The sequence below is a fragment of the Arthroderma uncinatum genome, assembly GCF_011692745.1.
Source record: "Arthroderma uncinatum strain CBS 119779 chromosome Unknown scaffold2, whole genome shotgun sequence".
In the NCBI taxonomy this organism is placed as follows: domain Eukaryota; kingdom Fungi; phylum Ascomycota; class Eurotiomycetes; order Onygenales; family Arthrodermataceae; genus Arthroderma; species Arthroderma uncinatum.
In genome coordinates, this window is record NW_022983864.1 from 1,866,199 (window position 1) to 1,894,175 (window position 27,977).

Here is a 27,977-nt window from a genome sequence, read left to right on the forward strand (position 1 = left end):
GTGTAATCTTAATACGTTGTTATTGAATCCTCCTTTTTCCCGAGTCACCGAACTGTTTTCCGTCTCCCCGCCACACAAAACCTGCAACGTCCTCTCTTCTTGCACTGTTCCGACATATAATTCTGGTCATTGAAAGAAGCTACGTCCAGGCTAGAATCATTCACAATGGCCGCCTCCGCTGTTCGATTTGTTGCTCCCCTCCGAAGCGCCCTCAGCGTTCCCCGGTTCCGAGCTTCCTCCGCTCTCCGGTCCGCCGCTCAGCCAAATATCAGACGAGCATTCTCGCAGAGCGCATTGCGTACGTACCATTGGGAGGCTGTATCAGTTGTTTATATGCTGCATTGAGTCCAATTGCGGTTATCCGGGGCTACAGGACGTGACTGACGTGATTTGGTTGCTGTTTTGAATAGTCCAGGCGAAGAAATACACACCACAGCACGAATGGATAGACGTTTCTGCTGATGGCAAGACCGGTATATATATCCATTTTTTTCTTTTCCAGAGCACACTGAAGGAGGACTCGAGCTTCTATCAAGAAAAATGCCGAACCATACAACCGGTGTGACGAAAGTCGAATCTTATAAGTTGCCCGGCTGGCTAACACCGTTCGTCACTTGCACGATAGCTACCATTGGTATCACCGGCTACGCCGCTAAGGCTCTAGGAGACGTTGTTTACGTCGAATTGCCCGCCGTGGAGGATGAGGTTTCTGCTGGTGACAGCATCGGTGCTGTTGAGTCCGTCAAGTCCGCTTCGGATATCATGTCTCCCGCTTCAGGAACCGTCGTCGAGGTCAACACCCTACTAGAAGAGAAGCCAAAGACCGTGAACGAGTCACCCGAGGAGAATGGATGGTTCGCTAAGATCGAGATCACCGATGCCAGCGAGTTGGACAGCTTGATGGATGCCGAGGCATACAAGGCCTCCTTGGAGGAGACTGATTAAACCAGAAATGGTTTGATTTGTTTGTTCGGATTATCCTCCACGATGCGTTATGTTTCCTTATTCAATTAGCTACGGGTCCTACCAATGGATATCCATATCTCATTTGTTATACCTTTCTAGACTTTACATCTTCCCTTTGACCTCCTAGCTATGTGCACGATGCTTGTCGGAATAGCGGGAAACTACTGGGAATTGCTACAAAAGAATTACCACGTCATTTGATGGGTTGGCATGGGCTTCCATTACCACCCCTACCTGCCTTAACTTGTACCTGATACGATGTATATACTCTTCAACAGATTTGATAGGCTCAACCATTACTAATTCGCAGATATTGTATGTCAAGAGGAAAACAAGATGTAGCATATTGTTACTCTAGCTTCATTATTTATTCTAGTTATTAGTAGTAGCCCTTTTATAGGCACTACAAAATAGTACACTGGAAAAAGATTGTCTTCTATTTATCCAAGTATAGGCTCACACAAGGACCTAACCTAATATATATATGGTACAAGGAAGCAGAGTGATAATTTAAAGGTACAGCCACTCATCAAATTGGTGGTATTGATTCTCGGCAGATGGGACACTGCAGCCTCAGCCGCATCCATGTTTCCAGACACTGGGAGTGGAAGATATGCCGGCAAGGGGTTACCATATAGGCACGGCGACTGAATATATGCGTTGCACCGGATGTCACGCTAGATCCAGCGCGGGCATCGCCTCCGGAAGTAACAACTGGGACGTTGATATCTTGCATGCATATGGCACAACTGAAATTCCTCCTATTCTGGTGAACGTCCGTCTCCTTATCTCCCTCTCTCGAAGTTGAGGGGGTGTCTCCCTGCTCGGCACGGAGTGACGAAATTGGTAAAGTGTCTCCTGCCTCTAGATCATCAGCGGAACCAGAGGCAGATGCGTCCCGTAAGACTGGATGGTAATCGTAGGCGGGTGGTACCCAGCTCTTAGGGATAAAAAAGCGTGGGCCAAGTATGTCCTGGCTCACGAGGCTCCAAACTTGGAGCCAAACCCAAGATGTGAGTAAAAGGGTTGTAATCCCATCAGCTCGGATCAGCAGGACGTTCTGGGGTATGAAGTAGAAATACAAGAAAGGAAATAGGCGGAGAAGGCTTTGTCCAACAACAAACTCCCACCTAAGCGCCTTGCGGCAATTCCTTATAACATTTCGATAAATCTGTGGCGTCCAGAATGAGAGGTAAATGAATGAGAGGGTATTAGCGTATATAGTTCGGAGGCGACTGGGCCAGAAGAGCGCCCATGATGAGAAGAAGAGTAAACTGAACAGGAGAAAATAGAAGCGCGAATACATTGCACCCGCATTGGCTGTATCGTCATTTTGGTCTGGTGGCGTGTCATTCGCTGTTCCAGGGTTTGTATCCTGGTCTGGAGGGAGGATAATGGGCGTTGCGCCGGTGTCAGCTGGCCGTGGTGCCGTCACTGGCAGCGGCAGAGTTGTAGGAGCTGGTCGAGCTGCGGCAGCCTGCTGCTGCTGCTGCTGCTGCTGTTCCCTTCGTTCCGGTGCTTGTACCAACCATATCTCAATCTGAAATTTCATGCCTAGAAAGCTGACTCCAAAGAATGCGAGGAACGACGCAGCTGTAAGCAACAGAAATGACGTCTCAGAGTATAGCTCTAGAAGCATAAACGATATAAACAATGCATCTCCTATTGACATCATAGCAATAGTATAGAAGCTTACTCTGCTTCTGGTTGATGGTGTCGAAGACTCTTTCATCTGCTTCATCAACAGCAATATCTGGGACGCGAGCATGCCAGCAATGATAGTTATAAATCGCCCGGTGTATTTACTATATTCTTCTTGTTTCAATCCAACTAGATATAGATCGTCTGTCGGAGGGTATTCCGGCGATCCTTTGGTTTCGAGGACGAAACCACAGTCTGGAGAAAATATGACACCAGACATCACCAGTGAGGGCGGATTCGGAATGGGCGCTCCAATAGGGAACCGAAGTTCCTGTTCAACATTCTTTAAAACCGAATCCGGGATGGGCTTCCCGCCAACGGTAAGAGCATGCTGCTGTAGGTACATGACATATTCGCAATTGGGCGCGGGAAACGCAACTGAATTTGGTCCTTGGGAAAGAGAGGACCATGGCAAAAAGCTGGCAGGTTGGTTGTATCTATCCCAAAGTGCAGTCGTGAGCGACTTGTTAAGCAACTCACGAGAGAGCTCAAACGTGTCGTTCGACAGAGCAAAGTGTGGTATTGACGCAAGACCAGCGAACTTCTCGCTTGCCGTTGTGAGAATTACTCCTCCAGATGCTGGAAAATGCACTCCATATAGGGGTATAAGCCAGCTCTCTCCAAGGGACTTGTCACTCCGCAGAATCATATCTGCCTTGATCTCCTTGACCCCCTTGTCATCGCTGCCGTCCGCGCCTAATGAAAGCCCTTGGCCCTCATGTAAGTTCAAGATAATACGACCGGTTTGGGCGGTAACATTATGGCCAAAATCTCGAGTAAAATACTCATGCTCCGTGACGATGGTAGTGAGATTCAGCTTTGGCCGACTCAGCTTCTCCGTCTCGCCGGACCGAACCCATTCGCCGCGAACTTTGCCCGATACATTTCGATAAACTGGGAGAGAGAGACTCGTGATATTCGTACTCGATGATATTTTATCTGAAGCAAGGGTGCCTGAAGCGTCGAGTGCCAACTGTAATTGTTTCCTTGCCTTCTCCTGGACTGATGGGAGCAGGCTCCATGCGTATCCATCCGTGTCTCTCAGGCCGGCAAGAGGAAGCCATCTGCCGGCCTGCGGATCTAAATCGCCATAACTGGAGGTATTTAACGAAACAAGGGCGCGCTCTTCGTCTGCTAGCCGGCGTTTATAATCGCGTATCGAGACTGAGGACGGCGGGTGAGGATTGGGAGCCGTGAAGAGGAAGAAGAGGAGGATGAAAATGAAGGCACCACGACGTCCGTCCATGGAGGATAGCGACCGGAAGCTTAGCCAGCCTGTCGTTCGCGCCTAAAATCCATGTCCAGCTCCAGGCTTAGAGCTTCCTTGGTGTTCTCGCGGCTGGTGAGGCTGGTGAAGTTGTTGTTTGTGGAGAGAGAGAGAGCTGCGATATAGCAAGGTTGCCGCGAAATAAGGCCTAAGATCGCCAAGCCTTCAGAGATAAGATCACCGTGTTCATCATAGAAACCGCGGACTTCATACAACCCACCTTGAACTTGCGATAGTTGTCTATCGTCCTTTATCCCACAGGTCTACCTTGATGTGATGCTTCGTGAGTAGCATTGGAGGATCCTCGGCTACTTTCTTGGGGAATATCGTCCGGCAATTCGCCTGTACCGGCGTCATGGCGTCTGGTCTCCCTATTCCACTCCCTCCCCGGACTCCCACTCCGCCGCCAGACAATTCTTCTTCGCCCGTCGAGAGTGTCTCGATGGGCTATCAGAGGCAAGGGTCGCTTGACCCTGCAGCACTTTCACCATTGACGGACACATTTCCTTCTTCGGGATCTTCAGGTACCGCATAGCCGCCAATGACTTCCGTATGCTCCATGATAGATGCTGATCAAAATTGTGCCTGTATAGATGCGTCGTGGAATTCCTATAGACGGCCAAGTCTAGATGTCCCGAGCCCATTCAACTTCAAGCCTACGACGTTGGCAAAGACACCGGTCATCAAATCGGTATACATCCCCATGACAACTTCCGTATGGCCCCATGCTAATAATTGTGCTTATAATAGAACGTCGGACAGCGTCGTGGACACAAATACAAGCACAGCAGTGTATCTCACCAGATATTCCTTGAACCGCCGCCGAGAGCGCCCCTGGCTCTTCCAAATTCACTGCCAATTCCCACATTCAAGGAGTACCGCAAAAGTATGTCCAGAGACCAAAAGGCCCGATTTTGGTGGAGTCTATGCCACATGGCGGTGGCAGGATATACATTGTGGAGTGCGCATGGCTCCATGTCCATGACCGGCCTCTCACATCTAATGCTTTTCGATTCTCTTGGGGCGATGTTATGTGTTGTGGTTGATATACTTGGGAATTTCGAAGTCTGGAAGCGATCCAGTATTCGACATCCATTCGGGTTAGAACGGGCAGAAGTCGTTGCGGGATTTGCTCTATCCGTTCTACTCTTTTTCATGGGAGGTGACCTTATTTCTCATACGGTTCAGCATGCTCTTGGGGGTTCCCATCATGCACATCCGCATGATGAGCACGAGCGAGTGTCTCCAGGCAGCGTGGATATTACAGCACTCCTGTCGATTGCTGCTACGTTAATTTCCGCCATTGGCCTCAAAAACCACGGACGCATCGGCAAGGCCATGCGCGTCACCTATATACAATCACTACCATCCCTACTCAGCAACCCCGCCCACTTTCTCACCCTATCATGTTCAACTCTTCTTCTATTACTCCCTTTGCTTTCAGTCTCCTTGTATACTTGGTTGGACAGCATTCTTTCTTTCTCTCTGGCCTTTTCTATGTGTGCTTTGGGGATTCGGCTAGTAATCAATTTGGGCTCGATGCTGCTGATGTCGTACGCAGGACCTGGTGTCTCTGCGGTGATGAGGGACATTTCTGCACATCCATCAGTCACAGATGTTGAAGAAGCGCGATTCTGGCAGGTACACTATGGTTTGTGTATGGCTAATATCAAGCTTAGAGTGGTTGGGTCAGAGGAAGCCATCACAATACTGAGGGAGCGAATATCCAACATGGTTAAACACCGGCTTGGGGGCGAGTATGGCACCGGGGTACAGAGATGGGAAGTTTCTTTACAATTCAATGTTGACTCAACATGATCTTGTTCTTTGTTAGTGATTATTAAATACTCCAGACATTCTGAATAACAACAGAATAACACTCAGTGTGCCGTCTCCTAGCAACCCCCTGAGTATTACACCGGGAATTTCCACCACAATAAACAAACTTCCTAGGGTTTTATCTTCCTGGGGCTTTATTATTTTAACAACTAATTCTTGCAATTTACCCCCCAGTTACACCTTCATTTAAACTGACAGGTCCCGAGTGCTAATATGATGCCAGCTCTCAAGCCTCTGGTTGCTACCAGTATAAATACTGAAAGTGACATCTCCATAACAGATGAGGGCAGTGTTTATACCGGGCAAGAAAATACCGCTGATCATACAATGTGAGTTATATGCACCAGTCCTTTGGTATTGACAATCTGCTAAATTCTTATAGCCCATTACCAGAGCCCCTTGAACCTCAAAGGACACATTTCTTCCAGCTACCCCTGAATGTTCGCCAGGAAATATACAGATATGCCGTTGTTCCAGGGAAGATCTTTGTCCGCCCATTCGTCTCGTTTCACTATGTAGACGACCTTCGAAAGCCTGAGAGCCATGGGACCCCTAATATGGCGTTGTTTTTGGTTTGCAGGAAGGCTTATGAAGAAGTTTGCCCACTCTTCTACCAAGAGAATACCTTTTCCATCTTGCATCCAGACGCCCTTTTGAAGGCTTCGAATGAACACCCACGTCTGAGGGACCACCTGAAGCATATGCATAGCGTTGAAGTCGTATTCCATCACCGAGATTTCCAGTATCTTTGTGGTCCGTTTTGCGATGATTTGCTGGCAGGTGCAATCACCCTAAGCCGCCACAGCAAGCAGAAAGGGAGAGAAACTGAGAAAATGGCAAAGGATCTCCTGAAGTATAGATCCTGCATTCTTGGAGCCAGGACGTACACTGCTGGAGACGGCGGTTTTGGTCGAAATACTGGGCCAATATTGCCCCATGCACAGGACATCAAGAGCATGCAAGACTACTTTTTCGGCCGTACCCTGACATTCCTTCGTCAACGACTCCTCATTTTGAAGCTTGAGCTGAAGTTTAAGGAATGTAATTGTCCGGAAGGGTGTTGTCGTCTGGCAGGTGAAATCTTGAACTGGGGTACCCGGAAGACGTGGACCTTTGACCTTCCACGGAGTATATCAGTGACAGGTGCCACAGAAGAGGAACGGAAACAGATTCTGGAGACAATTGCACATCAACGGCCAAGCCCTGAGGTGGTAGGTCTATTACTTAACTCACATCAAAACCGGCGAAAGTCCTTTACAAATCGCTCCATTCGGGGAATATTAAGGGCCATAGACTTGGGGAAAAAGTGATCTCAATTCATCTAAGACACTTCAATGATTAAGATCCTTTCGAGCTTTACCTCTATGTTTGTCTAGAGTTTAATCAGTAAATTGAAGATAGGGGTTTTATATAATGAACAGAAGGCATTTATATTCAGCTCTATGTCTCATTCTACATTACCACTTCCCTTGTAAAAAGAGTGTGATAAATGTCCTCCCGAGATTCACTACACAACTGTTCTTGGAGTGTGTGATATCCCATGAGGCTTTGGCAAACACGGTTGAACAAAATGTACCCCATGAAGAGAATCGACAAGATTCTAAGATTCGAAACGACGAGGTGGATATAGAATCACTTGGAATGCATTTTTGCAGATGGCCAGGGAAATAGACAACATAAGATATTGTTATAAGTACAGTTGCAATGGTTTCCCATCCACAGTTTTCTTCTAAAATGAAATTGAGAACCCCTCATTTCTTCCCCCAGTGCCTCCACCCTTCTATATACTGGCCGGGTCCTCTCGCACAGCGATCACATCGGGTATTTGGGTTCCATTTAGGAAGTACTGGCCAGAATGCCTCCCTGTTCAGCTTTGCCGAGTCCGACTGGCTCGTCTCCATCCCTCTCGGCTCTTCTTCGTCGTTTCTCGAGGAGGATCTGTTTCCTGTCGGCAAGCATCTTCAATTGTCGACTCTCCACACCTTCTAGCCAGTATCCGAAGCTTCCGCCAACGGTCGCAAATAGAGGATAAACCCATAGTGATTCTTTGTTGAAAAATGGGCGCATTTCAATTCCGAGCTGCCATAGTCGGACGGCGACGCCTGTAGATAACTTTGTTAGATATGTATGGAACAAGTATGCCTAACCGGCACAATTGGCAGGCAAATGCAGGCAGATTCAAATATATAGTTGCAATTGACCACAAATAAACCGGGGAAGAGGGAATACAAACCGAAGCCGCTCCAGAAGAGCACTTTATGGACAGGCATGACGAGTGTATCCGATGAATTGCGGGAAGAGAGAGTGGCGGCGGTGAAACTGGTTCACGCGGTGATCAGACCGGAAATTGACGCGAGTGCTCTGCTCTCGATTGGAAGTTGTCAATAAAGCATTCCCAGGGAGAGCAATGCCGATATGTTGTTTTATTCGCTCTGCTTTCGACTTCTGAGGTCGTCGTTGGTTGTTGATTTGAAGTTCATCGCGGGCTCGGGTTTATATTTCTCCGCATATCAATTTCACTATGGGGGAAACTCTCTGGCGCAGTTCGACAAGAAAGCACACGACGATGCTACACTCTCTAGGACGATATGGACTGAGCCTTTCGGTGTTATAGGATAAGACCGAGCTTCAAGCGCGCGTGGGCCATGATGGCTGAAACAGATATAGACATGTCTGGCGCAAAGCGCGTCGGTTCAAGCATGGAGAGTCTGCGTCGCAAGAAATTCAAATTATCAGAGCTGCCAGTTTCTACGACCCAGCGAGCTACAATTGACAATCTTTTATATTTTTTCAAGAAGAAAGGTGGCTTCGATGCGGTCCGGAAAGAAGTCTGGGCCAAATTTAATGACAGTGTGCGTTCAGTTTGGTTTCCAGTAGTGCTCAGCTCACCCCTGCTAATTCCCTACTTTTTATACGTGTGTAGGAGGCCAAAGACTCGTTTACTGCGTCGCTAACTGAAATGGCCGAGTCTGAAATTGAGCGTGACCCATCTTTGTTATCTCGCGAAAGAGGAAAGGCAGCAACACTTATATCTGGAGCAGTCGATCGTAGTGACCTCCACTCCGGAATAGAAGAAGCAGTTGACGGTATAATATCCAACCACCTTGACGAAATATTGGCCTCCGTTCGCAAAATTCGTGTTCAAGATATCGGCGAGGAGGCGGCCAATGTCGAAATAGCTAGGGGCCTTACAACGGACGCGGAGTACGAGGACCGTGTCCAGGCTAAAAGGGAAGAGCGCGAGGAGATTAGGCAGAAAGAACTGGAGGTGCAAAGAAAGGCGCAAGAGGAGAGAAAGAGGGCAGAAGCTGAAGAGAAACAGAGGCAGCGCGAGTTACGGAAGCAAAGGGAAGAAGAAGACAGGAAAAAACGAGAAGAGCGGGAGGAAAAACGACGGGCAGAAAGAGAAAAGCAGCGTGAGGAAGATAGGCTGCGAGAGGAACGACGAGAACGAGAGCGTGACGAACGCTATGAACGGAGGAGGCAAGAAGAAAAAGAACGATACCGAGAACGGGATCGGGACCGGGACCGGGACCGTGACTACGACAGAGACAAGGGACGACGTTCTGACCTTGACCGCGGAAAGGATGGTAGCGGGACACCTCGAGATACATCTAAAGTACAAAAGCCTTCAGCTCCTCCTGTGGATGAGAAGGCATTGGAAAATGCGGCTCTTGAATTGCTCCTGAAGGAAGGCAAGGAGCTTGCTGCGAAATCGCGACAAAAGCCGGAGTTCGATTTTGAGCAGGCAGAGGCTCTAGAAAACGGCCAGGCTACACAACCTACTACCACGACCCGAAGTTTGCCCTCCAAAGCAAAAACAGAGGCAACAACCCCTTCTCTTGACCTAGCCAAATCGAAGACTGAAGATCGCGACAGCCGCCGGAGCCATAGCCGCCGCAGCCATAGTCGACGCCGTGAACGCAGCAGATCTAGAAGCAGAACTAGGACAAGGAGGTCTTCAAGGCACGACGATAGATATCGCGATGCAGATACCGATAGGAGAGAGTCAGAACGACGTCCCCGCGACTTTGATTTATACCGACCTGGAGACCGTGATAGGCGTGACCGAGATGACCGTTCTATACGTGCAAGATCTAGGCGCCATAGCCGTAGTCGGAGTCGAAGCAAAGGTCTAGATGACAGGGACAAATATCGACCTCACGATCGAGACAGGGATAGAGATAGAGATAGGGGTAGGGACAGAGACCGCGACAGGGAGGTTGAAAGGGATAGGGACAGAGATAGGGATAGGGACAGGGGTCGAGAGAGAGAAAGAGAAAGAGAACGTGACCGTGAACGTGAGAATAGAGGCGAATATCGCAGCTATCGCCCTAGCGCTCGCTCACGATCCCGCTCTAGAGCCGTCTCTCGTCGACCCACTAGGAGGTCCAAATCCCCGTCTCGCTCTCGCTCACGCTCAGCAGCTCGCCGGAGGTATCGAGAGAGAGAAAGATCGAATTCCCGAACTCGTCGGGCGAGGTCTACTTCGAGAACTGCAGGTGGAGATATTGATCGATATGTTCCTCCAACTTCAACGCGGAGTCGGTCCCCAAAACGAAGGGCCAGGACTCCAGAGAGGGATCGAAACAGTGTCCGTGATAGAGACAGAGACAGGGATAGGGATCGAGATCGCGACAGAGATCGTGACAAAGACCACGATAGAGACCGTGACAGAGATCGTGACAGAGATCGTGACAGAGACCGTGACAGAGACCGTGACAGGGACCGTGACAGAGGCCGTGATAGGGATCGGGATAGGGATCGGGATCGGGACAGAGACAGAGACCGTGACCGCGACCGAGATCGAGAAAGGCTACCAGATATCGATCGGTACGTTCCTGGCGCGGCTAGAAAGGAGTCCAGCGCAGCAAGCGGCGATAAAGACGAACGGAGAAGCAGGCGTCGAGATTCAAGTCGTTAAGCGTCATTGTCTTGCCCTAAGACATCTGTACAATAACTTATACTAATTGCCATGTATTAATACGGAGTTATGATAAAGGGACGGAAATGTTTGGATCTGTACTATAACTTATACTAATTGCCATGTATTAATACGGAGTTATGATAAAGGTACGGAAATGTTTGGGTCTACACTTTGGTAAGAAACAAGTGGACCAGATTAGGATATTTCAACCAATTTGCATATCTTGTATTGTTATAATAAATGTGTGAAAATCAACTCCGTATATGATGCATGATAACGTAAAGAACCTGATGCCTTAGTAGTATATATCTTATCAATCATGGGTAGAAGGGAAAAAAGTAGCACTTGCTCCGTTTATCTCGCTGGCTGATGCTCTCGACAAGCTCTCGACAAGCTCTCTAGTGGTCTCAGACCCCGGCAGAGGTACCTAATGCTGCCTCCACAGCAGCTTGGTATCCGTCATGTTCATCATGACGTTTATAAAAGTAGGACTTTTCGGCAGTCGGGCGCAGTTCAGGTGAGAGTCGTTGGATTATAACATCCTCTAGCGCTGTAATGGCTCTTGGGTTTGACCCCTGTTTATTCCAAATAGATATTAAGTTGGAGTTGAACCTAGCAGATGTTGAGACACCAAGTACATGATCGCGCTCTAAATGTAGTTGTCAGAGGAGAAATATTCTAGACCCAGGGAAACTTGGAGAGGGTAAGAATATATAGATTCATACCGGCTTGCACGGCGGCCTGGAACTCATTCGCCATGCAAAGAATGGCTACTTCGTGGAAGAACGCCTGACTCTTCGATTTGGGAACTCGAAATGTCCAGCATCCACCTTTAATATTCTGAGGGTCTTCCCACACAGGTTTCGTTTCCTTCCGAAATATGTGCACTGTGTCACGAACTTTGATCTTGTCCCATGGATAATTATTGTATATCCGGTAAAACGTAGCGATGTCGGCAACGTCGTCGTGGAGCGGGTATAATCTATCACCGTAGTTGGCAGACTCGGAGTTCTTTTCGTGCCATACGGCCCAGCGGTATTGGAAAGGCAAGGGCCTCAGCTTCCCTATGATGTTTTGATGGAGAGTCTTGCGTGTTGGGTTAGGAGACTGGCTCTCGTCCTCTGACACAGCTTCAAGAGCGGTAAATTTAGGGGGTTGGATGGTCATTTTTGCTTTGGAGGAGCTTAGCGGTGGATAATAGACAGAGAATGTAGATAGGAGGACCGTCTATATATTGTAAAAGGAAAAAAAAACCCCACGCTCAGTACGGAGTATTTGAGCATTCATTCCAGGGTCGAGGGCTCCATTGAAGCGGGGAACAGGCAGTGGCAAGCGCCTAATATGTGCTTCCTTCAAGAGGCATCAATAAGAACCCCTGCCGTACCAGTTAAAGACCGGGGATATGCAGTGTCGTCAAAGAACTGAAACCAGCTTACGATCTTGAGGATGTCAGACAAAGCAACGCCAGACGAATCGCGGGCCGTTGGCGCCCTGGACAGGGTTGGTTCCTAGCCACAGGTTGCTCGATGTGCACTCCTTGCATGACAAGTATCTCGAGCGCGCTGGCTTATTGGCCCATGGCTGGTGTATCACTTCCCGACGAGGCTGAAGCTTGACCCAACGGGTTTCTCAGGGTCCGGCTGGGGCATCCGCAAGGGCGAAACACGCTCGAAACAGAGCCGACGGCCCCCGTAGACCCTGACTGAGCCTGTTGTCTGCGTATGTCTTCATCACTGCCGTCGTCGTCGTTTTGTCGTTTTGTCGACGTTGTTCCCTTCAGAAGTTGTACCTTTTGGTCATCATCACGTGATATGGAAGTTGACCATTAGCCCAGTCCAGTATATACAAACCCTTCTTGATAATGGGAGTGAATTCAAACGGGCTCAACTTTTCATACGAGACGTTTTGCGCGTTTCTCCCCAGAATAACCGGCGGTTCCTCGTCGCCGACAAATACAGACAATGTCAATCCCTTGATTCAACAGATTCTAACAATCTACCCCGGTTCCACTATCTACGCGGCAGGAGGACATTCTGCTCTGCTATCAATTGGCGACGATATTTGCGTCAAGGTGTCCTATAAACCCGGTGGCGAACATATACGCCATGAACAGACCATCTTTATGCAGCTGGAGTCCGTGCCGTGCCCATTCATAGCCCACTCGCTCCTCTGCGCCCCTGACCTTATCTTTATGGAACTTTACAAGAATGGCACACTTCACGAGCGTATAAACTCCAATAAGAAGCCGCGCCCTATACTTCAATGGATGCAGTAACTGTCAGAGGCTGTAGCTTGCCTTGAGGATCTAGGCTACGCACATGGCGATATCAACCCCCGGAACATCATGTTCATCGAAGGAGATCACCTCAGACTAGTCGATTTTGATCATGCACTTAGAGTTGGTGACGATGTAGAGGTTGGCGACTATCCCTATGTCCGCCCAGTAGGGGCTAACAAAGGAAATGCAGAACATGGCGGCTCGTTTGGCATAGCTGGTGCTGACACCGAACAATTCGCTTTGGGTTCTATTTTCTGGGACATGGTCCAAGGAACAGGGCTTTGGACAGGAGTATACGGACCAGATCTAGTTGATAGACTTACGGATCGCGTATGCCCAGAGATGGACCTCGAGGATCCAATCAATCAGATTATGAATGATTGCTGGAAGGGGAAGTTTGAATCTATCGCGGCACTTGCAGCCCGGATCCGCCACCTCGCTTTCGAGAAGGATCTTGAGCAGAAGAAGAAAGCCTGCGAGAAGTATTATAAGCTGATATGCGGTGCCGTGAGCGAACCTGAAGCCAGAACTCCTGAGACGACAAACCCTAAGACTTGTTAAAACGTCTCGACGTAGTTCATCTAGGCTTGACAATCTTGAACACCTTTTCACTTTAGACATCAGATGCTCAAACGCAACATGGCCAAGGTCAATGGTACATTCCGCGGATGGAACGATCAACTCGCCAGTAATTTGAATAACCCCTATCTCGCTTTGCTTCCCTACTCTCTCACTAATAGACTCAAAAGTAACCTGGTCAAATATGGTATCTCTAGGAACTATATGCCCCTTCGCAAGTAACCGCCGACAAAGTTTCTTACTATTACCTGTTTTCCCATGTTCCTTGGATAACTGATATTTATAAAACTCAACGTATGGGCTTTAGAAGGGGCACCAGATGACTAAGCAACGCTACTTGGGGCGATTCTTTTGATTTTAATATTTCTTCACGGGGAAAAAACTACTTCAAGGTCGACATATATTGATACCCGCATTGATACCTCTTAACGACAGCCCCTTTCTCTGGGCGTCGGAATATATTTATATCTCTCGTCCCTCACTTGAAAGTGCTCAGCTCGAGGAGTTGAAATCCTGAAACGTCCTGGTGGAACTTTTTTGCTGCCATACAATTCCCATAGTAGCTGGAAGAGGCAACTTAAGCCCTCACCTTTGGGATTGCAAGATAGGAAGCAATTATTCCTCATATATCTTGGAAACATTTACCCTTTTCGCATTGGTGTTTGATTGTTACTCATACCCTCACACGCTACTTGTTATCTTGTCGATAATGCCTGGTACAGAGCATTCACCTTTGAAAAGGCCAGTGGACGCCGAACAATGTCTAAGTTCTTCTCCCAAACGGTCAAAACTAGAGTCTGGCGCATGGGCTTTCCGTGTCAAGAACCAAATGGATGAAACAAACAGCGAGTCCAACGACTCGGACGCCAAACCGGAATCCAAGTCCCCTACTTCGACTGCGTCTATCACGGAGCCAAAGCCAGCAGTCCGTCAAAGAATTGCTTCCAGACGCTCTTCACCCGAAGTATCTGAGCCAGTGGAATCAGAATCAGAATCAGAGTCGGATTCGTCATCGTCATCGTCCTCTTCTTCTGCGGACTCTGGATCCGAGTCGGAGGCCGAGGTTGACGACGCATCATCCGATGATGAACAAATGCATGATCAATCGGCTAGGGTGCCCTCAAGGCCTTCTACCAACGTTCCAATCAATTCTGCCTTGCGTGCGAGACTTGCAAGCTTCATCCCGTCCCTGAAAGCCGCAAATGAGGACCTTGAACGAGATATCGCTGCTGGCAAGGCGATGGGTCTTGAGGTTGATAGCGAAGAAGAAGGACAAGGCCAATACATTGAAATGGTAAGCAATTATATCCCTCAAATAGTATTGTTTTGCATAGTTTGGGTGGACTTCGCTAACATTCAATTTCTAGAACCTTGGCTTGGGCGTTCTTCAGGAAGGGGACGACGGAGATGGAGATGGAGAACATAGCAGTGACGAGAGTGAGAGCTCTGAAAGTAGCGATTCCTCGCGGTCGTCTGGAAAGCCAACAAAAAAAGAGAAAAACATCATCAGAAAACTCATGGGAAATAAAGCTGATCTACAAAAACCGAAAATCGAAGAGATGGGCTCATGACCTACTTGGACCGCCGACGGGTTGCTGCAAGTGCAGTGTTAATCTACCATATCTGTACACAGGACGAGTTTACGCCCGTACCCTGGCCTTGCAGTCACTTCACTTCTCCATCTCGCTATCTCCTTTCTGTCTTTTACTAGCGGACACTCGACGCAAAAGAGCTTGATACCCAGCCTTGACGACTTTATGAAGCACAACTCATCCATATTTGTACACCAAACTTTTGTTTACACTCATTCTCAATCAATACACCAAAAAAACGAAAGTATAGATAAGAATTGAGGAGAAAAAATGGCATTACTAGCTGCTAAGAACATTAAAACGCAAACCAGTGTAAAATATAAGTGTTGATATAAAAAGGTAATGAAGCAAAGAAGGAAAACCGAAAGAAACCAGCCTGGATAAACAACCAATACCCGCCTAACCCCAAGAGAGAAAGAATAAGGCTGTAGGGGGTATGAAGATTCCCTAAGTAAATCACCCTTTGCATCGTAAGCACTGCGTTGTTTTCATCCAATTAATTTTCTTCATTAGAAAAGATATTTATAAAATCAGGGAATTGGAGACAAAGATCTAAAGTCTATTTTGCTCTGTCATTAATTAATCTGCTTGATGCGGCATTCCCATCCAGAGTTCTTGCTGAGGAGAGGAAGACTATTGTAAAAAGTGGTTAGCGCGACTTATCTAAAAAGAAAGGAAAGGGGTAAAGAAGGGAGATAATTTCTTACCTGGCACCTAGGCACCATCCAAGTTCGTTTCCGTCAATCTTCTTGGCGGTCTTGACTTCTCTGTGGAGAGGCATTTCATAGCCGGTATGCAAAAGCGCGAGCATGAAGTTAAGGTCCAAGCAGTACTCGGGACGGTCGATGAGCTCTTTCATGGCCGTGCTGTTTGGCTGGAAAACGCCCCAGCTGGCTTCACCTCCACAGACAGTTGACGTTAACTCATGAAGGTCATGGAGGGTGAACGAGTCGGGCATTCCCAAGGGGAAAGTGCGGTCGTAGAAGTAAGAGAAGATGAAAATATCCTCTTGAGCGAAGGTCTTGCGTAGAGAGGGTTGATGGATTCCGTTGAACGAGCAAGGGGCAAGGTTGCACTCTGCGTCCTTCTTGAGGATCTTCTCGGCCACATTTCGGCATTGCGCAGCTGAGGGATCTTTGGGGCCGACCATGAGTACTTCGACTTCCTTGCCTAGGTCATGGCCGTCGCTGAGAGTAACGTTGACACTGCGGGACATTCCAGGAACGATACATGGATTGACCACTTTCTGGCTAAGCCAGCCTTTGTCGTTGGGGCTCAGTTCATGCTTGGCTTCGATGAGGTGACGATGGATCGCTTTTCTGGCGGCCATTAGACCGTATCCGAGATGAGAGTGCTGGTAAAGAGTGAAATCTCTACCGCCGAACTTGAGAGAATAAATGTGATCTCCCTCGGGCATCTTTTCGGGGAGACCATCCGGTCCCTTGCCCTTGAAGGTAGGCTGGAAAACGATCTGGGTAGAACCACCTCCGAGGTCGAAGATTGCGGCAGTTGGGGTCTCCTCTGGTGATCCGATGTTTCCAAGCAGGTAGTTTGTCGTAATCCAGGCATAGACACCTTCATCCTTACCCTCCATGATCTCAACTCCACCTTGTTTTTCTGAGACCACTGGGAACGGATAGACGGTTTCCAAGCGTGTTCTAACGGCTTTCAAGATCTTGTCACTCATTTCTGCGCCTAGCATTCGTAGTCCAGCGGTTGCTTTGACGGCAACGGGAGAACAGGATCGGTATTCTTCCGGAACGGCCTTCAAGGCAACTTCCATCAGGGGATCAAGACTCTTAGCGGCGCCTTCAGCGTCTTCGCGGTATGAACTGAGCCCGGAGCCACCCTCCTTCTTCTCAGTCATCTTAAACTCCTCGTTCTCCAGAGCCGGAGTCGGGCCACAGTTGTTGAAACGGTATACATGGATTCTTGAACCAGTGCTACCAGCATCGATCATCAACGCATACTGGATGAGGGGCTTGGAGGCGTCGTGGGGTTTCGTACATTTCATCGACGAATCTGGCCCGGTGGTGGGGAGACGCTGCGGCTGTGAAGAGGGCGAGAGGACATATATTAAGAATATTAGAAACCCGAGTATTCCACCTGTTTTCAGGTATCGAGATCTCTGGCTTTGCGTCATTGGGGCGATTGCGGGTGAACCCTTCATGGGTTCTGGCGAGATACTCTCGATATCGGAGCCGGAGACGGCGGGTTTGGACGTAGAAGACGCTCTCCGAAGTAGAATCAAGTCTGAATCTACCGTCGACGAAGTAGCACGGTGAGATCTGCCTCCGGAAGCTGTGGACATGCAAGCTCGCTGAAGGGACACGGATCCGCGCAAAGGGGGGAGATATCTGAGAAACCGTAGATATGGACCGGCGAGGAGGTCAAACGAAGGTGAGGCCCAGTCTCCGCTTGCAAAGAACAAGACAAACAAGTTGAGAGACAGCAAGAAGGAAGAAGGAAGAAATGATAGTATTTGCCTCCTGAAAAAACCCCTATAACATAAAAAAAAGTCAAGTCGTGAGCCTCGTTCGCGGGATCCTGGGCGTGCCAAGGCGCATTCGCTGGTTTTGTTCTTGGCTAAGAGAAGGCGATGTCTTTTCGGTCAACAAGAGACGAGAAAAACCTCGAAGTTGACGGACGTTGATGCAGACGGTCTCTACGACGAGACAGAGCTGTATGGGATAGCAGACTCGCAGCATTTGGTGCTTGATCGCTCTTTACGACCGCCGATGACTTGTTTCCGCCCTTTCTTCTCCGCCGCGCAGGCTCTGCGCAGCACCTTCATCGCCTCCATTGAACCACAGGCGATTCAAACTACGAAACAACTGTATGCCCTCCCTACTCGACAGCTGAGATTCCACCAGTCCTCGTCTGCTCCCCGAACTGTTCGCCCGATACGCATAACCTATGGTACCTTTCCTCCGTCTTCTCCCACGCCCTATCCAAAGCCATATTCGCCTGCTCCCAGGTCCTCTACACCTTCTCCAAAGTCCTCTTCTGCATCTTCAGCTCGACCTCGCACATTTAGAGATGAGGAGATACCCAGCCAAACAGTGATAGTTGTCCAAGAGAATGGAGAGTTAGGGACACCAATCTCACTCAAGGAGGCCCTGACGCAGTTTGATCGGTCGATAAACTGCCTGGTTCAAGTCCGCGCGGCTACGGAAGACCAGCCCCCGATATGCAAGGTCATGGCTATAGCGGACCAGAACAAGGGCGTCGAGAAGAATAAAGGTGCTCGCAAGGCCAAATCGACGAGCGTTCAGATAAAGCAGATAGAGCTGAACTGGGCGATTGACCCTCATGACCTCAAGCACCGGCTCAACCAACTGGAGACCTTTCTAGCCAAGGGCAAAAGGGTGACATTAGTCTTGACGAAAAAGGCTAGGAAGCGAAGAGCTACTCTAGAGGAGGCAAACCGGCTTCTGGCCTCCGTTGAAGAGAAGCTGTTTGAAATCGGTGTCACCGAGGTGAAGCCTAGGATGGGAAAGATCTTGCAGCATATGGAATATATCCTGGACAAGAAGAAGGCTTAGAGTCTCGCCATGTGCCATTAGTTTATCTTTCGAAGGTCCTACGATCTTCTATAAAGTCCTCCCCTGGTTATTTAAACGGGGGTATTGGACTGATGTAATATATCGATGTACGGAGTATTCGGGGCCTTAGAATGGCCAAAATCTATGCCACAGGCAATATCTATCCTTTCTTCTCTCAGTAATACTCACATCTCCTATCTATCCCGCCATAATAGCTCTTGTCTTCTTCTTTCTTTCGTCCTGAGGTCAGTTTTATATGCGATCACGTGCCATGACTAAGCATGTTCCTGGCGGCCAAAAACTTTTCTGAACTTCTTCCAAGCCAGCTTCAGATTTTGCTTTAACCAGGTCAAACTCGACGGAAAAGGAACAAGAATCGCCCTTCAGTATCCAATTCCTTTCTTGCGGAGGCCTGTCAGCATGTCTACCTTACAGAGATCCCTCAATGTCCTGCTGCGGACCAGCAGGTTCGCTGCCCAGCGGCCATCTGCCATGAACCCAGTCCAGTATGTCTTCTCTCACAACAGAATGTCTGCTCGAGGAATGGCTGTTGCTTTTGAGCGTACCAAGCCTCACGTCAACATTGGTAAGTAGTGCGCGCCTGAGAATGATTCCATTGGCCGTATTAGCAGAAATCTGATCGTTAGTATAGGTACCATTGGACACGTTGATCACGGAAAGGTTCGAACTCCTTGCGTACAGGCACCCATTGTCCCAATTCGTGAAACTGACCATCCCTACAGACTACCTTGACTGCTGCCATCACCAAGCGTCAGTCCGAGAAGGGATTCGCCAACTTCCTCGACTATGGCTCCATCGACAAGGCCCCCGAAGAGCGAAAGCGAGGTATCACCATCTCCTCTGCTCACATCGAATATCAGACCGAGAACAGACATTACGCTCACGTTGACTGTCCCGGTCACGCCGATTACATCAAGAACATGATTACTGGTGCCGCCAGTATGGACGGAGCCGTTGTCGTCGTTGCTGCCTCTGATGGACAAATGTAATGATATGCACCCTAGTTCTGTGTAGAACAGTCTGGAATGCTAATACTTCTCTAGGCCTCAAACCAGAGAGCATTTGCTCCTTGCCCGTCAGGTCGGTGTCCAAAAGCTCGTCGTTTTCGTCAACAAGGTCGATGCCGTCGAGGACCCAGAGATGTTGGAGCTCGTCGAGCTAGAAATGCGTGAGCTTCTAAGCCACTACGGTTTCGAGGGTGAAGAGACTCCCATTATCTTCGGTTCCGCCCTCTGCGCCCTGGAAGATCGACGACCAGAATTGGGTGTTGAGAAGATCGATGAGCTTTTGAAATCTGTGGATGAGTGGATCCCCACCCCAGAGCGTGCCACCGATAAGCCTTTCCTCATGTCCATTGAGGAAGTGTTCTCCATCGCCGGTCGTGGAACTGTCGTCTCTGGCCGTGTCGAGCGTGGTATTCTCAAGAAGGATTCCGACGTTGAAATCATCGGTGGATCTGAAACTCCCATCAAGACCAAGGTCACCGATATCGAGACCTTTAAGAAGTCTTGTGACGAATCCCGAGCTGGTGACAACTCCGGTCTCCTTCTCCGAGGTATCAAGCGTGAAGACTTGAGACGTGGAATGGTCGTCGCCGCTCCCGGATCAACCAAGGCCCACACTGACTTCATGGTCTCCCTTTACGTTCTAACTGAGGCCGAGGGTGGTCGTTCCAACGGTTTCACTCACAAGTACCGCCCACAAATGTTCATCCGTACTGCTGGTATGTAATCCACCTTATAATTAGCCTTGTCCATCACTGACTTATACCCCCCTGCAGACGAAGCCGCATCTTTCAGCTGGCCTGGAGAGGACCAAGACAGGAAGGCCATGCCCGGCGACAACGTTGAGATGATTTGCAAGACCCTCCACCCAATTGCCGCCGAAGCCGGTCAACGATTCAACATCCGTGAAGGTGGCCGAACCGTTGCCACTGGTTTGATCACCCGTGTCCTCTAAATGAACAAACGGCCTAACTGGGATTAATTGTCACCACACGTTACCCATACTTTCTGAAAGAATTTTTGTCATGTATTTCTATAATCATCCCTTTTGTTAATATCGTCCACATCACATCTGTAAGCGGGGGATCCTGGGAAAGAACAAACGGAGTCTGTGTCTATGAAATTTTGGGGGTTTCTGTTTTTATTTGGGGACGGCCAGAATTACCTCACCCCTATACTTCCCTACCCTTTCATGTAACAACAAGATATATACATAGGCTCTCTCGACTCTTTATTCTTGGACTGTATACTCAATCAACCTATTCACTCTTCAAGCAAACTCTCTTATCTAGTTAATCATTCCTCTACTCGCTATAAAATACAACAGTAGACGATGTAGCTTGAAATCTAGGAACAATATCATTCATGCAACATACTCTCAGCTAACAGACTGGACAGCCGTCTGGTGATATGACCCCTATTTCCTCCCTTCCAAACCACATACGAACATCCGTCAACAGCATATCCTCGTCCATCTACATACAGATGCTCACCAATCCAGATCCTTGTTATTACCTACTCCGCAACCCGACTGCGTAGTGTCTCTACTCCAGTCGTAAATACCACCACGCTGCTTGAAACTCTCCTCGTCCCAGAAAACCTGGCCCAACGCAGTGAAAACATCAACATCAAGGATAGACGACGAAGGCTCTCGGCCATCTCTATCCAAGAACCGCATATATTCATCCAAAACCAAATATGACTTGGCCATGAGGTTATTTGGCTCAGCAACAAATGATGCCTGGTGTTCATGTCGACGACAAAAGTCCTGGTACTGTTCGTCGCTGATCTGGAATTTCCGCACATCTCTCAACGTCTTCTCAGAGTCATTCTCTCCGCGCACAAGAAGAACTTGGAAACATTTCCATCTGAACGGCCGGATTTGCTCGATGATCGCGTTCATGTCCTCCAGATGGTTGAGGTTGCATACAACGGTATTTAATTTGAACTTGATCCCGTACTCCCGGCACCATCCTGCTATTCGGAATAACTGTGTCACTTGATCCCCTTTCCCTCGGCCGATATCGATGTTGGTTTGTTCGTCGAAGGAGTCGCATGAAACGGCCATGATGTCAATATACCGGCCGTACTGCTCTAGAAACTCCCGCTTCACTAAGCTGCCATTGGTGACGATCGATACTGATTCGAGGCCCAGATCTGCCTTGCAAAATTGAACCATAGGACCGAGGAATTTGGGGTACATGAACGGTTCCCCTCCCGCGAAGTTGATTTTCCGCATTCCGGCGGCTTTTAGAAGATAAAGGCCTTTTTTCGCTTGCGTTACTGATAGTTTGAACGACGTGGTGGCGGTATGGAAGCAAAACCCGCAGGATTTGTTACATTGTCGGGTAAAGTGGTAATTGACAGAAACCGGGGCCTTTCTAGTAGGTCTAAATCTCCGGGCAAGCCGCTCGCATAAGATGCAAAATGTAACGGTAAGGAGGATGGCGAGCCAGGCCGTGTAGCGCGGCGATTGCACTGATAAGTCGGGAAAGCTTCTGAATAACGGCATTCTGGGAGGTTTCTCGCAGGGGCTAACTGGCAAACCGTAAAGGGTGATGTAGAGGTGTAGCCAGTAAATTGCCTGTCTCTAGAATAGGTACAGTTTACATGGCAGAGCGAAGGAATATATAATATTCATTTCACACCATAGGCGTGTTGCACATGGCTTTAGTATATTCCACCATGGCATGGAAATTGAGCCAGCTTGAAAGAAGCCAGTAAAATCTATTTCCCTCCCTGTTTTACAAAAAGAGCCTCCATCAATGGAGCAAACTGTTCTAGACATCTGCTTCATGACGTTGGCAAGAGACAATTGGGTATATCACTCCCGCTGCTCATATAATGGAAAGGTGGGTTAGGCCTAGATGAAAATGAAAACAATGATGCAACTTCCTCCAATGTAATGAAACTGAAGATGAAGCAATAGCTCCCGGTTCGGATATGCAGCATTGTCAACACGATGGTTCATTGGTGTAAGAGCTTACATCAACAATGTTCATTGACGGAATCCAAAGCGCGGCCTATCATAGAACTTCCAGAAATCTGCGGTAGTTCATTTCGTACCCGGTGGCTTGGAAAATAAGCCGGGGTGTAAGGGGTAATCGCCAAAGAGCCGCGATCAAGTTTCTTTGTTTATAAGGGGTACGGGGGTTCCCTTTATCCCCCTCTGTTGTTCATTTATTTTCCATTTGATGAACTATTCATCGGAAAAGATAAAATTTCCACATAACTGATATGAGAAACCCAGTTTCAGTTACGAACAATGCGTCCAACCACTGTTCTATGTCTTCGCCGCTCAGTGCTTGAAGTCGAGCGAAAATTTTCATGCGGCCCAAAATCAAACGAGATATTCCGTTCTAGCACAGGCTCACCGCAATTCCTCCATCTAAAGAACGTTGGCCAGAGGACATTTGAAGACCAGTACTTCGACCGCCAGCAACTACTGACGACGAATGGAATTTGGGTACGACGACGCAACGGCGCCTGGCAGGCGAAAGTGCGAACAGATCATCTGAATTCAACTTACACTAACTCCCGATTCGAAGAGCTCTCCGAGCCCAGTGAGATCCTGAAGCTAGTTCAACAATTTGTCCGTGGAGTGGAATATCTTCCTACAGAGGAGAGCGGTTGCGATGTGAGGGACTCCGGCCTGGAAGTGCTGGCGCGATTTACGACATCCAGGGACGTCTGGAAAATCGACGAGAGATTCGAGGTTGTGCTGGATGGGACTGATTTTGGTCACTGGGTGGGCGAGGTTGGATTGCAACAGACCGTTTATCTGGATGACAACAAGAGGGAAGCCCTCGCTCAACGGCGTGTCAAATGCGCAGAGATGGACAGAGATATAGAGTCCTTTATGGAGCACTACCGCTGGGCGTTCCCGGTCGATAACCCGGTCGGCAAGCTATCCGCCTATTTTGCAAAGCGTTAACTAGTCAATCTTGGTTGAAACGCCTCAACTCTCTTTCTTTAGTCTGACTCTAAGAAGATATGTAAATTCAGTCTTCACTCTTTTTATATCGTCTTTTATATCGTCTTTTATATCGTCTTTTATATCGTCGTTAAAGTTAGGTAGAAGGCGTCTATGCTTATTAAGCAGAATCACATGATATCTATTTATAGCCCTTAGACGCTTCGATCGAGATCAAGAAAATAACAAAAAAACACGTCTCGGCTTCAACAAAAAGGGGACTTTGAGCTTGAATGATTACTAGACAAGCGAACGATACGCGGACCCGACTCACCGGTCTGTTTCAAGGGGGTGCATCCCCGGTTTCAATAATCACCTCGATGGCTGGCTCATTTACCGCCATATATTAGCTCGTTGCTATAGATACACAGCAATTTGTGTTAGAGTTTGCGATAACTAGCGACAAGCACGGAAACACAGGAATGATTTGGAATCCAGGGCCACTAGACTACTATTTCAGTGCCGTCTCCTGCTTTGAACGATCTACCACAACGGTGAAAAGGTCTGGCGTGAGTTAGATCTCGGGAGCCGGGCAGGGGGTTCGCTACATATAAACCGGCCACCAAATCACCATCGACCGAAGGCAGGAAAGCCGCGCAGCCCAGCAGCTGCACCCACGGACAGGGAGCGACAAGAGACGAACTCCATATTACCCGCATTGTCCCCCCAAAGATGGCGGACGCTGGTCTCCAATCGCAGGCCGACCCGTACGGCGATACCCTAGAGACGCTGTGGGAGCGATCGAAAAAGAAACTTCCGTTTTTGAACAATGATTCCAAAGAACCACATGGTAAGTCGCAGGCATGTCCACTCACCATTTGGAATCCAGATGCATAGTGCCCCCTTTTGACTCCCGCTTCCACTCGACTTGGTGACGGGGAATCTACTTGCTCTTCGTCGTGGGCCTTATCTGTCACGGCTGCTTGCGTTCCTTATTCGCCATGGTTTGCCTCCGGTGCTCCTTTCCATGGCCCAAGCATGATGATCCCTCGTACCCCCAAGCCTGCAAACACCGCCTAGCTTTTTTGTTCAAAGGGAGTTGTGAGAGCTACTCGTTTCAAAACTTATTATATATATATTTTTCTTGTCAAAGTGTCAGGATCGAGTCAATATGGTCCCTGACAGCGGTGCATTCAACCCGTCTCGCCATGCTACTCCCTTAGTTTGACAATTTATACTAAGGCTGTACCTCAGATTCAATCGACGTTGATGACAGTGGTGATAAAGCCAAAACAGCGCACGCAAGGCGGCGGGATCAGGTCAGGAGAGCCCAACGGTGGGTGTTTTCTATCTCGGCTTTCTCCCTCTTTCTCTAGTCTCCCATAGTGCATGACGCCATCTGAGACCGGTCTTTGATACAGTAATCATCGTGAGCGAAAGGAGAAATACATCAAGTCTCTAGAGCAAGAGTTACTCCGGCTTCGAGACGAAAGAGAATCCGTTTCCAACGATACCAATCGATTAACATCGGAAAACAGCATTCTCAGAGAGATTATGCTTGCACATGGTATTCTCATGCCACAGACCAGACCGCGAGATCGCCTGGCCACTGTCACCGTCGTTGGTGAGCCCGGGTTCGGCCAGAGACTGCAAGTTTCAATCGGTGATGGGCCCGAGAAGATCCCCCCAGTATACCCGGAAGGATTTGGGGTAACACTCACACGCAAGGTCTTTAATAAAGCAGCGCGTTTCTTCTCATCATCTGCTCCTGCCAACGAGTTCAGTATAGATGATGAGCCTCGACCAGAGGAATTCAACAGCGAACTTCAAATACGTCCAAAGAACGATCCAAACGGACAAGAATCACAGCAATACGTCCCACCACAGCCTCACCCGTATCACTTTGACGCGACCCAGGTTGCAGTGGATTTCGTTTTATTGTAATATCCTCCCTTCCGGCTATTCTAGTCGCGGCCACCATGGAGATACTTCTGGCTAACTTCTACTCTAGTCTTGAGCGTTGCTGTTTGCGCCACCGTGTTCTTGGAAGACAGGGCTTTTCTGGCCATGCGCTCACTCTCCAGGCGCCACTTCTACTTGGTAGCCCGCCAGTGCTGTATCACCAATCTACATGGGAAATCCCTGCCAGCGAGTTAGAAAGGCTGTTCGAGCTTGCAGGAGCGCTTAATCTGGATGGAGAAATCACACCAGTACAGGCATGGCGGCTCATCAGTGATCATCCCAAGTTCTACAAGCTGGATCCACAGGGTCTGCAGCGGATAAGCGAAGATTTGGTCAAAAACATTCAATGCTTTGGGTATGCATATTACCCCTATCAGCTTCCTGGTCTACACTATCTGTCATCTTAATTACATACTTACCATCTTCTAGATTTGGAGCTATCCTGGACGAAAAAACGGCCATCAATATTGTGGAGCAGGTATACGCTTCACTCTAGCATCGGCTCGGGAACCTTATTGCAACGGAATCTATCTTGCTTAGAGTGGCTACTATGGGTTAAGACTATTGAAAATTGACTGTCAAGATAGAAAATCTATTGTTAGGCATTTGAGTGTATAGGCTACGGAGGGCAAAGGCAAAGGGTTATTTGTTGACCATTTAGTTTATATATTCAATCTGTGATCTTCACGTTTCTAAGGCTTGATGCTTAGCAATTGTGAAAGAAACAATATGAAAAACAGGATATAACCTAATTAAAGATCTAGCTTTACAAGACGCTTCATTTCGACCTTTGTTACGTGGTCAACAAGCTGCTGGTGTTGACTGAATCCCTCTGACTGTGCAAACGAGTCGTTATGGCTAACATCTCGCCAGCCCGTGAATGCAACAAATTCCTCGACCTCGGGCTCCCCTTCGTCTTTAACAGTCACCTCCTTGCCGTCGACCTTCCTCTCCCCATCGATGCGCCAGCCACTTCGAACTGTATGTGGGGCCGTGAACTGCTTCAAAAAAGGAACGTTCGCTTCCCATGCCTTGATAAATGCCTCTTTCTGTTCGGGGAGCATATGGAACCATCCCAGGGCCAGCATTGGTGAATCACACGGGAGCCCGAGCTCTTGCTGATCGATATCAAGATGTGCTAGCCCGGCTATATCGAACAGATCCTTGCCACTCTCGAGTAGGCCCTGGTTTGCATCCGATGGAATCCAGTCGTCATAGTGCTGGGACAGGGATTCCCAGTTTCCGACGATGTAGACGTATGCAGGATCCTCTAGCTGCGTGAAGATGTAGAATGGGAAACCAGTGTAGGATTCCATTCCCTGTTTGGCACCGCGGAGGAAAGATGTAGTTGTTTCATTGGGCTTGTTGTCGGCTGTCAACGCCGCTGGTCTCAGTTTAAGGACGGCGAGTTCGGTGATAGCCATTGTTCTGGCTGTTCGAGAGAAGATGGTCAGATGTAATCACCGTACCTTGTACTTCGTATAAGGCTTTATAAGGGGGATAGATGGATTCAGCTGGATCGTGGTTAATATGTTCGGGGTTGCACTATGTTGTCCATCGGATCCTGTTGGATCATCCATCACCTTTTCTCTCTTCTCTCTTCCTCTCGTTATGTTTAGGCAGACATGCATTACGCAGTAAGTTGATTTTCACACAAGGTTATCTACCTTAGGTCTTCATGGTCCCGCCCATCATGCTATCCAGGCTGCAAGGGCGGTGACGTTGACGCTGTTTGGCCGTTTATCGGCAGGGCAACAGCCATTTTTCCACGAACAGGGGGAGGAGAGAGCCTGAAACATGATGCTCGTACTCCGTACAGCGGACTACAGCAACCTTTGCCCAGGCCCAGCACAAGGGAGGAGGATCCGAGAGTATGTGGCTCATGATCTCCTTTGAACTTTCATTTAGTCATAAGTGATTATTTTGAAAAGAAACATTAGACTCGGTGTTGACCGTTACATTAGGATGAGAAGTGCCCAAGTCATTGTGAGAATATCTTCATATTCATTGGTTACAGATATCTGATTCCATGATCATAATTTAATAATGAAATGTCACTAGAAGGACTATAACTCATGCATGAGCACGGAGTAGGCTAAATAACCGAAAATAAGCTAGACAACTGGAAGCCGTTCAATAACGCCATTCCTTTCCCTGGTAATATACAGATGTTGGTTTCCTCGTGTAGTTGCAAAGTATGCAAAGTTCGATTCAAGCGCATCATTGATCAAGACCAGAACCATGACCGGAGTTTTCTTGGGAGATCGAACAGGATCCGCCAAATGAACATACTTTTCCCTGCATGTAGATAGTTTTGCCAGGATGGCTGAAAGCGAAGTGCCAGGTCAGGCCCAAGTATCCCTTTCCGAATAAGCGCCTCACA

At 48.4% G+C, this 27,977-nt stretch overlaps 13 protein-coding genes across 13 annotated transcripts; 8 read left to right on the plus strand and 5 right to left on the minus strand.

Annotated features, from left to right (window-relative positions):
• Nucleotides 1–165: 165 nt before the first annotated feature.
• Nucleotides 166–945, plus strand: GIQ15_02518 (glycine cleavage system H protein; the record flags this gene model as incomplete). Its single annotated transcript, XM_033549935.1, has 3 exons — nt 166–298; nt 411–473; nt 626–945. 3 exons carry the CDS (start codon nt 166–168, stop codon nt 943–945), a joined length of 516 nt encoding a protein of 171 aa, XP_033407096.1.
• A 550-nt stretch (nt 946–1,495) lies between these two features.
• On the minus strand, nt 1,496–3,913 carry GIQ15_02519 (uncharacterized protein; the record flags this gene model as incomplete). The annotated part of the gene is made up of 3 exons (XM_033549936.1): nt 1,496–2,559; nt 2,663–2,719; nt 2,773–3,913. The coding sequence occupies 3 exons, from the start codon at nt 3,911–3,913 to the stop codon at nt 1,496–1,498; spliced, it is 2,262 nt and encodes a 753-aa protein (XP_033407097.1).
• A 4,505-nt stretch (nt 3,914–8,418) lies between these two features.
• GIQ15_02520 (uncharacterized protein) lies at nt 8,419–9,912 on the plus strand (the record flags this gene model as incomplete). Its single annotated transcript, XM_033549937.1, has 3 exons — nt 8,419–8,625; nt 8,697–9,573; nt 9,653–9,912. 3 exons carry the CDS (start codon nt 8,419–8,421, stop codon nt 9,910–9,912), a joined length of 1,344 nt encoding a protein of 447 aa, XP_033407098.1.
• Nucleotides 9,913–11,107: 1,195 nt separating this feature from the next.
• On the minus strand, nt 11,108–11,867 carry GIQ15_02521 (translation initiation factor eIF4E; the record flags this gene model as incomplete). Its single annotated transcript, XM_033549938.1, has 2 exons — nt 11,108–11,349; nt 11,426–11,867. 2 exons carry the CDS (start codon nt 11,865–11,867, stop codon nt 11,108–11,110), a joined length of 684 nt encoding a protein of 227 aa, XP_033407099.1.
• A 694-nt stretch (nt 11,868–12,561) lies between these two features.
• On the plus strand, nt 12,562–13,539 carry GIQ15_02522 (uncharacterized protein; the record flags this gene model as incomplete). The annotated part of the gene is made up of 2 exons (XM_033549939.1): nt 12,562–12,925; nt 12,992–13,539. The coding sequence occupies 2 exons, from the start codon at nt 12,562–12,564 to the stop codon at nt 13,537–13,539; spliced, it is 912 nt and encodes a 303-aa protein (XP_033407100.1).
• A 727-nt stretch (nt 13,540–14,266) lies between these two features.
• On the plus strand, nt 14,267–15,128 carry GIQ15_02523 (uncharacterized protein; the record flags this gene model as incomplete). Its single annotated transcript, XM_033549940.1, has 2 exons — nt 14,267–14,851; nt 14,925–15,128. The coding sequence occupies 2 exons, from the start codon at nt 14,267–14,269 to the stop codon at nt 15,126–15,128; spliced, it is 789 nt and encodes a 262-aa protein (XP_033407101.1).
• Nucleotides 15,129–15,724: 596 nt separating this feature from the next.
• GIQ15_02524 (guanosine-diphosphatase) lies at nt 15,725–17,460 on the minus strand (the record flags this gene model as incomplete). The annotated part of the gene is made up of 2 exons (XM_033549941.1): nt 15,725–15,782; nt 15,857–17,460. 2 exons carry the CDS (start codon nt 17,458–17,460, stop codon nt 15,725–15,727), a joined length of 1,662 nt encoding a protein of 553 aa, XP_033407102.1.
• Nucleotides 17,461–17,887: 427 nt separating this feature from the next.
• Nucleotides 17,888–18,694, plus strand: GIQ15_02525 (uncharacterized protein; the record flags this gene model as incomplete). The annotated part of the gene is made up of 1 exon (XM_033549942.1): nt 17,888–18,694. One exon carries the CDS (start codon nt 17,888–17,890, stop codon nt 18,692–18,694), a length of 807 nt encoding a protein of 268 aa, XP_033407103.1.
• Nucleotides 18,695–19,114: 420 nt separating this feature from the next.
• Nucleotides 19,115–20,674, plus strand: GIQ15_02526 (elongation factor Tu; the record flags this gene model as incomplete). The annotated part of the gene is made up of 5 exons (XM_033549943.1): nt 19,115–19,280; nt 19,347–19,375; nt 19,438–19,700; nt 19,759–20,438; nt 20,496–20,674. 5 exons carry the CDS (start codon nt 19,115–19,117, stop codon nt 20,672–20,674), a joined length of 1,317 nt encoding a protein of 438 aa, XP_033407104.1.
• A 534-nt stretch (nt 20,675–21,208) lies between these two features.
• On the minus strand, nt 21,209–21,958 carry GIQ15_02527 (IFN-inducible and antiviral protein; the record flags this gene model as incomplete). The annotated part of the gene is made up of 1 exon (XM_033549944.1): nt 21,209–21,958. One exon carries the CDS (start codon nt 21,956–21,958, stop codon nt 21,209–21,211), a length of 750 nt encoding a protein of 249 aa, XP_033407105.1.
• Nucleotides 21,959–22,984: 1,026 nt separating this feature from the next.
• GIQ15_02528 (uncharacterized protein) lies at nt 22,985–23,653 on the plus strand (the record flags this gene model as incomplete). Its single annotated transcript, XM_033549945.1, has 1 exon — nt 22,985–23,653. The coding sequence occupies one exon, from the start codon at nt 22,985–22,987 to the stop codon at nt 23,651–23,653; it is 669 nt and encodes a 222-aa protein (XP_033407106.1).
• A 711-nt stretch (nt 23,654–24,364) lies between these two features.
• Nucleotides 24,365–26,090, plus strand: GIQ15_02529 (uncharacterized protein; the record flags this gene model as incomplete). The annotated part of the gene is made up of 5 exons (XM_033549946.1): nt 24,365–24,482; nt 24,887–24,968; nt 25,054–25,572; nt 25,644–25,949; nt 26,024–26,090. The coding sequence occupies 5 exons, from the start codon at nt 24,365–24,367 to the stop codon at nt 26,088–26,090; spliced, it is 1,092 nt and encodes a 363-aa protein (XP_033407107.1).
• A 256-nt stretch (nt 26,091–26,346) lies between these two features.
• GIQ15_02530 (uncharacterized protein) lies at nt 26,347–27,018 on the minus strand (the record flags this gene model as incomplete). The annotated part of the gene is made up of 1 exon (XM_033549947.1): nt 26,347–27,018. One exon carries the CDS (start codon nt 27,016–27,018, stop codon nt 26,347–26,349), a length of 672 nt encoding a protein of 223 aa, XP_033407108.1.
• Between the last annotated feature and the right edge of the window lie 959 nt (nt 27,019–27,977).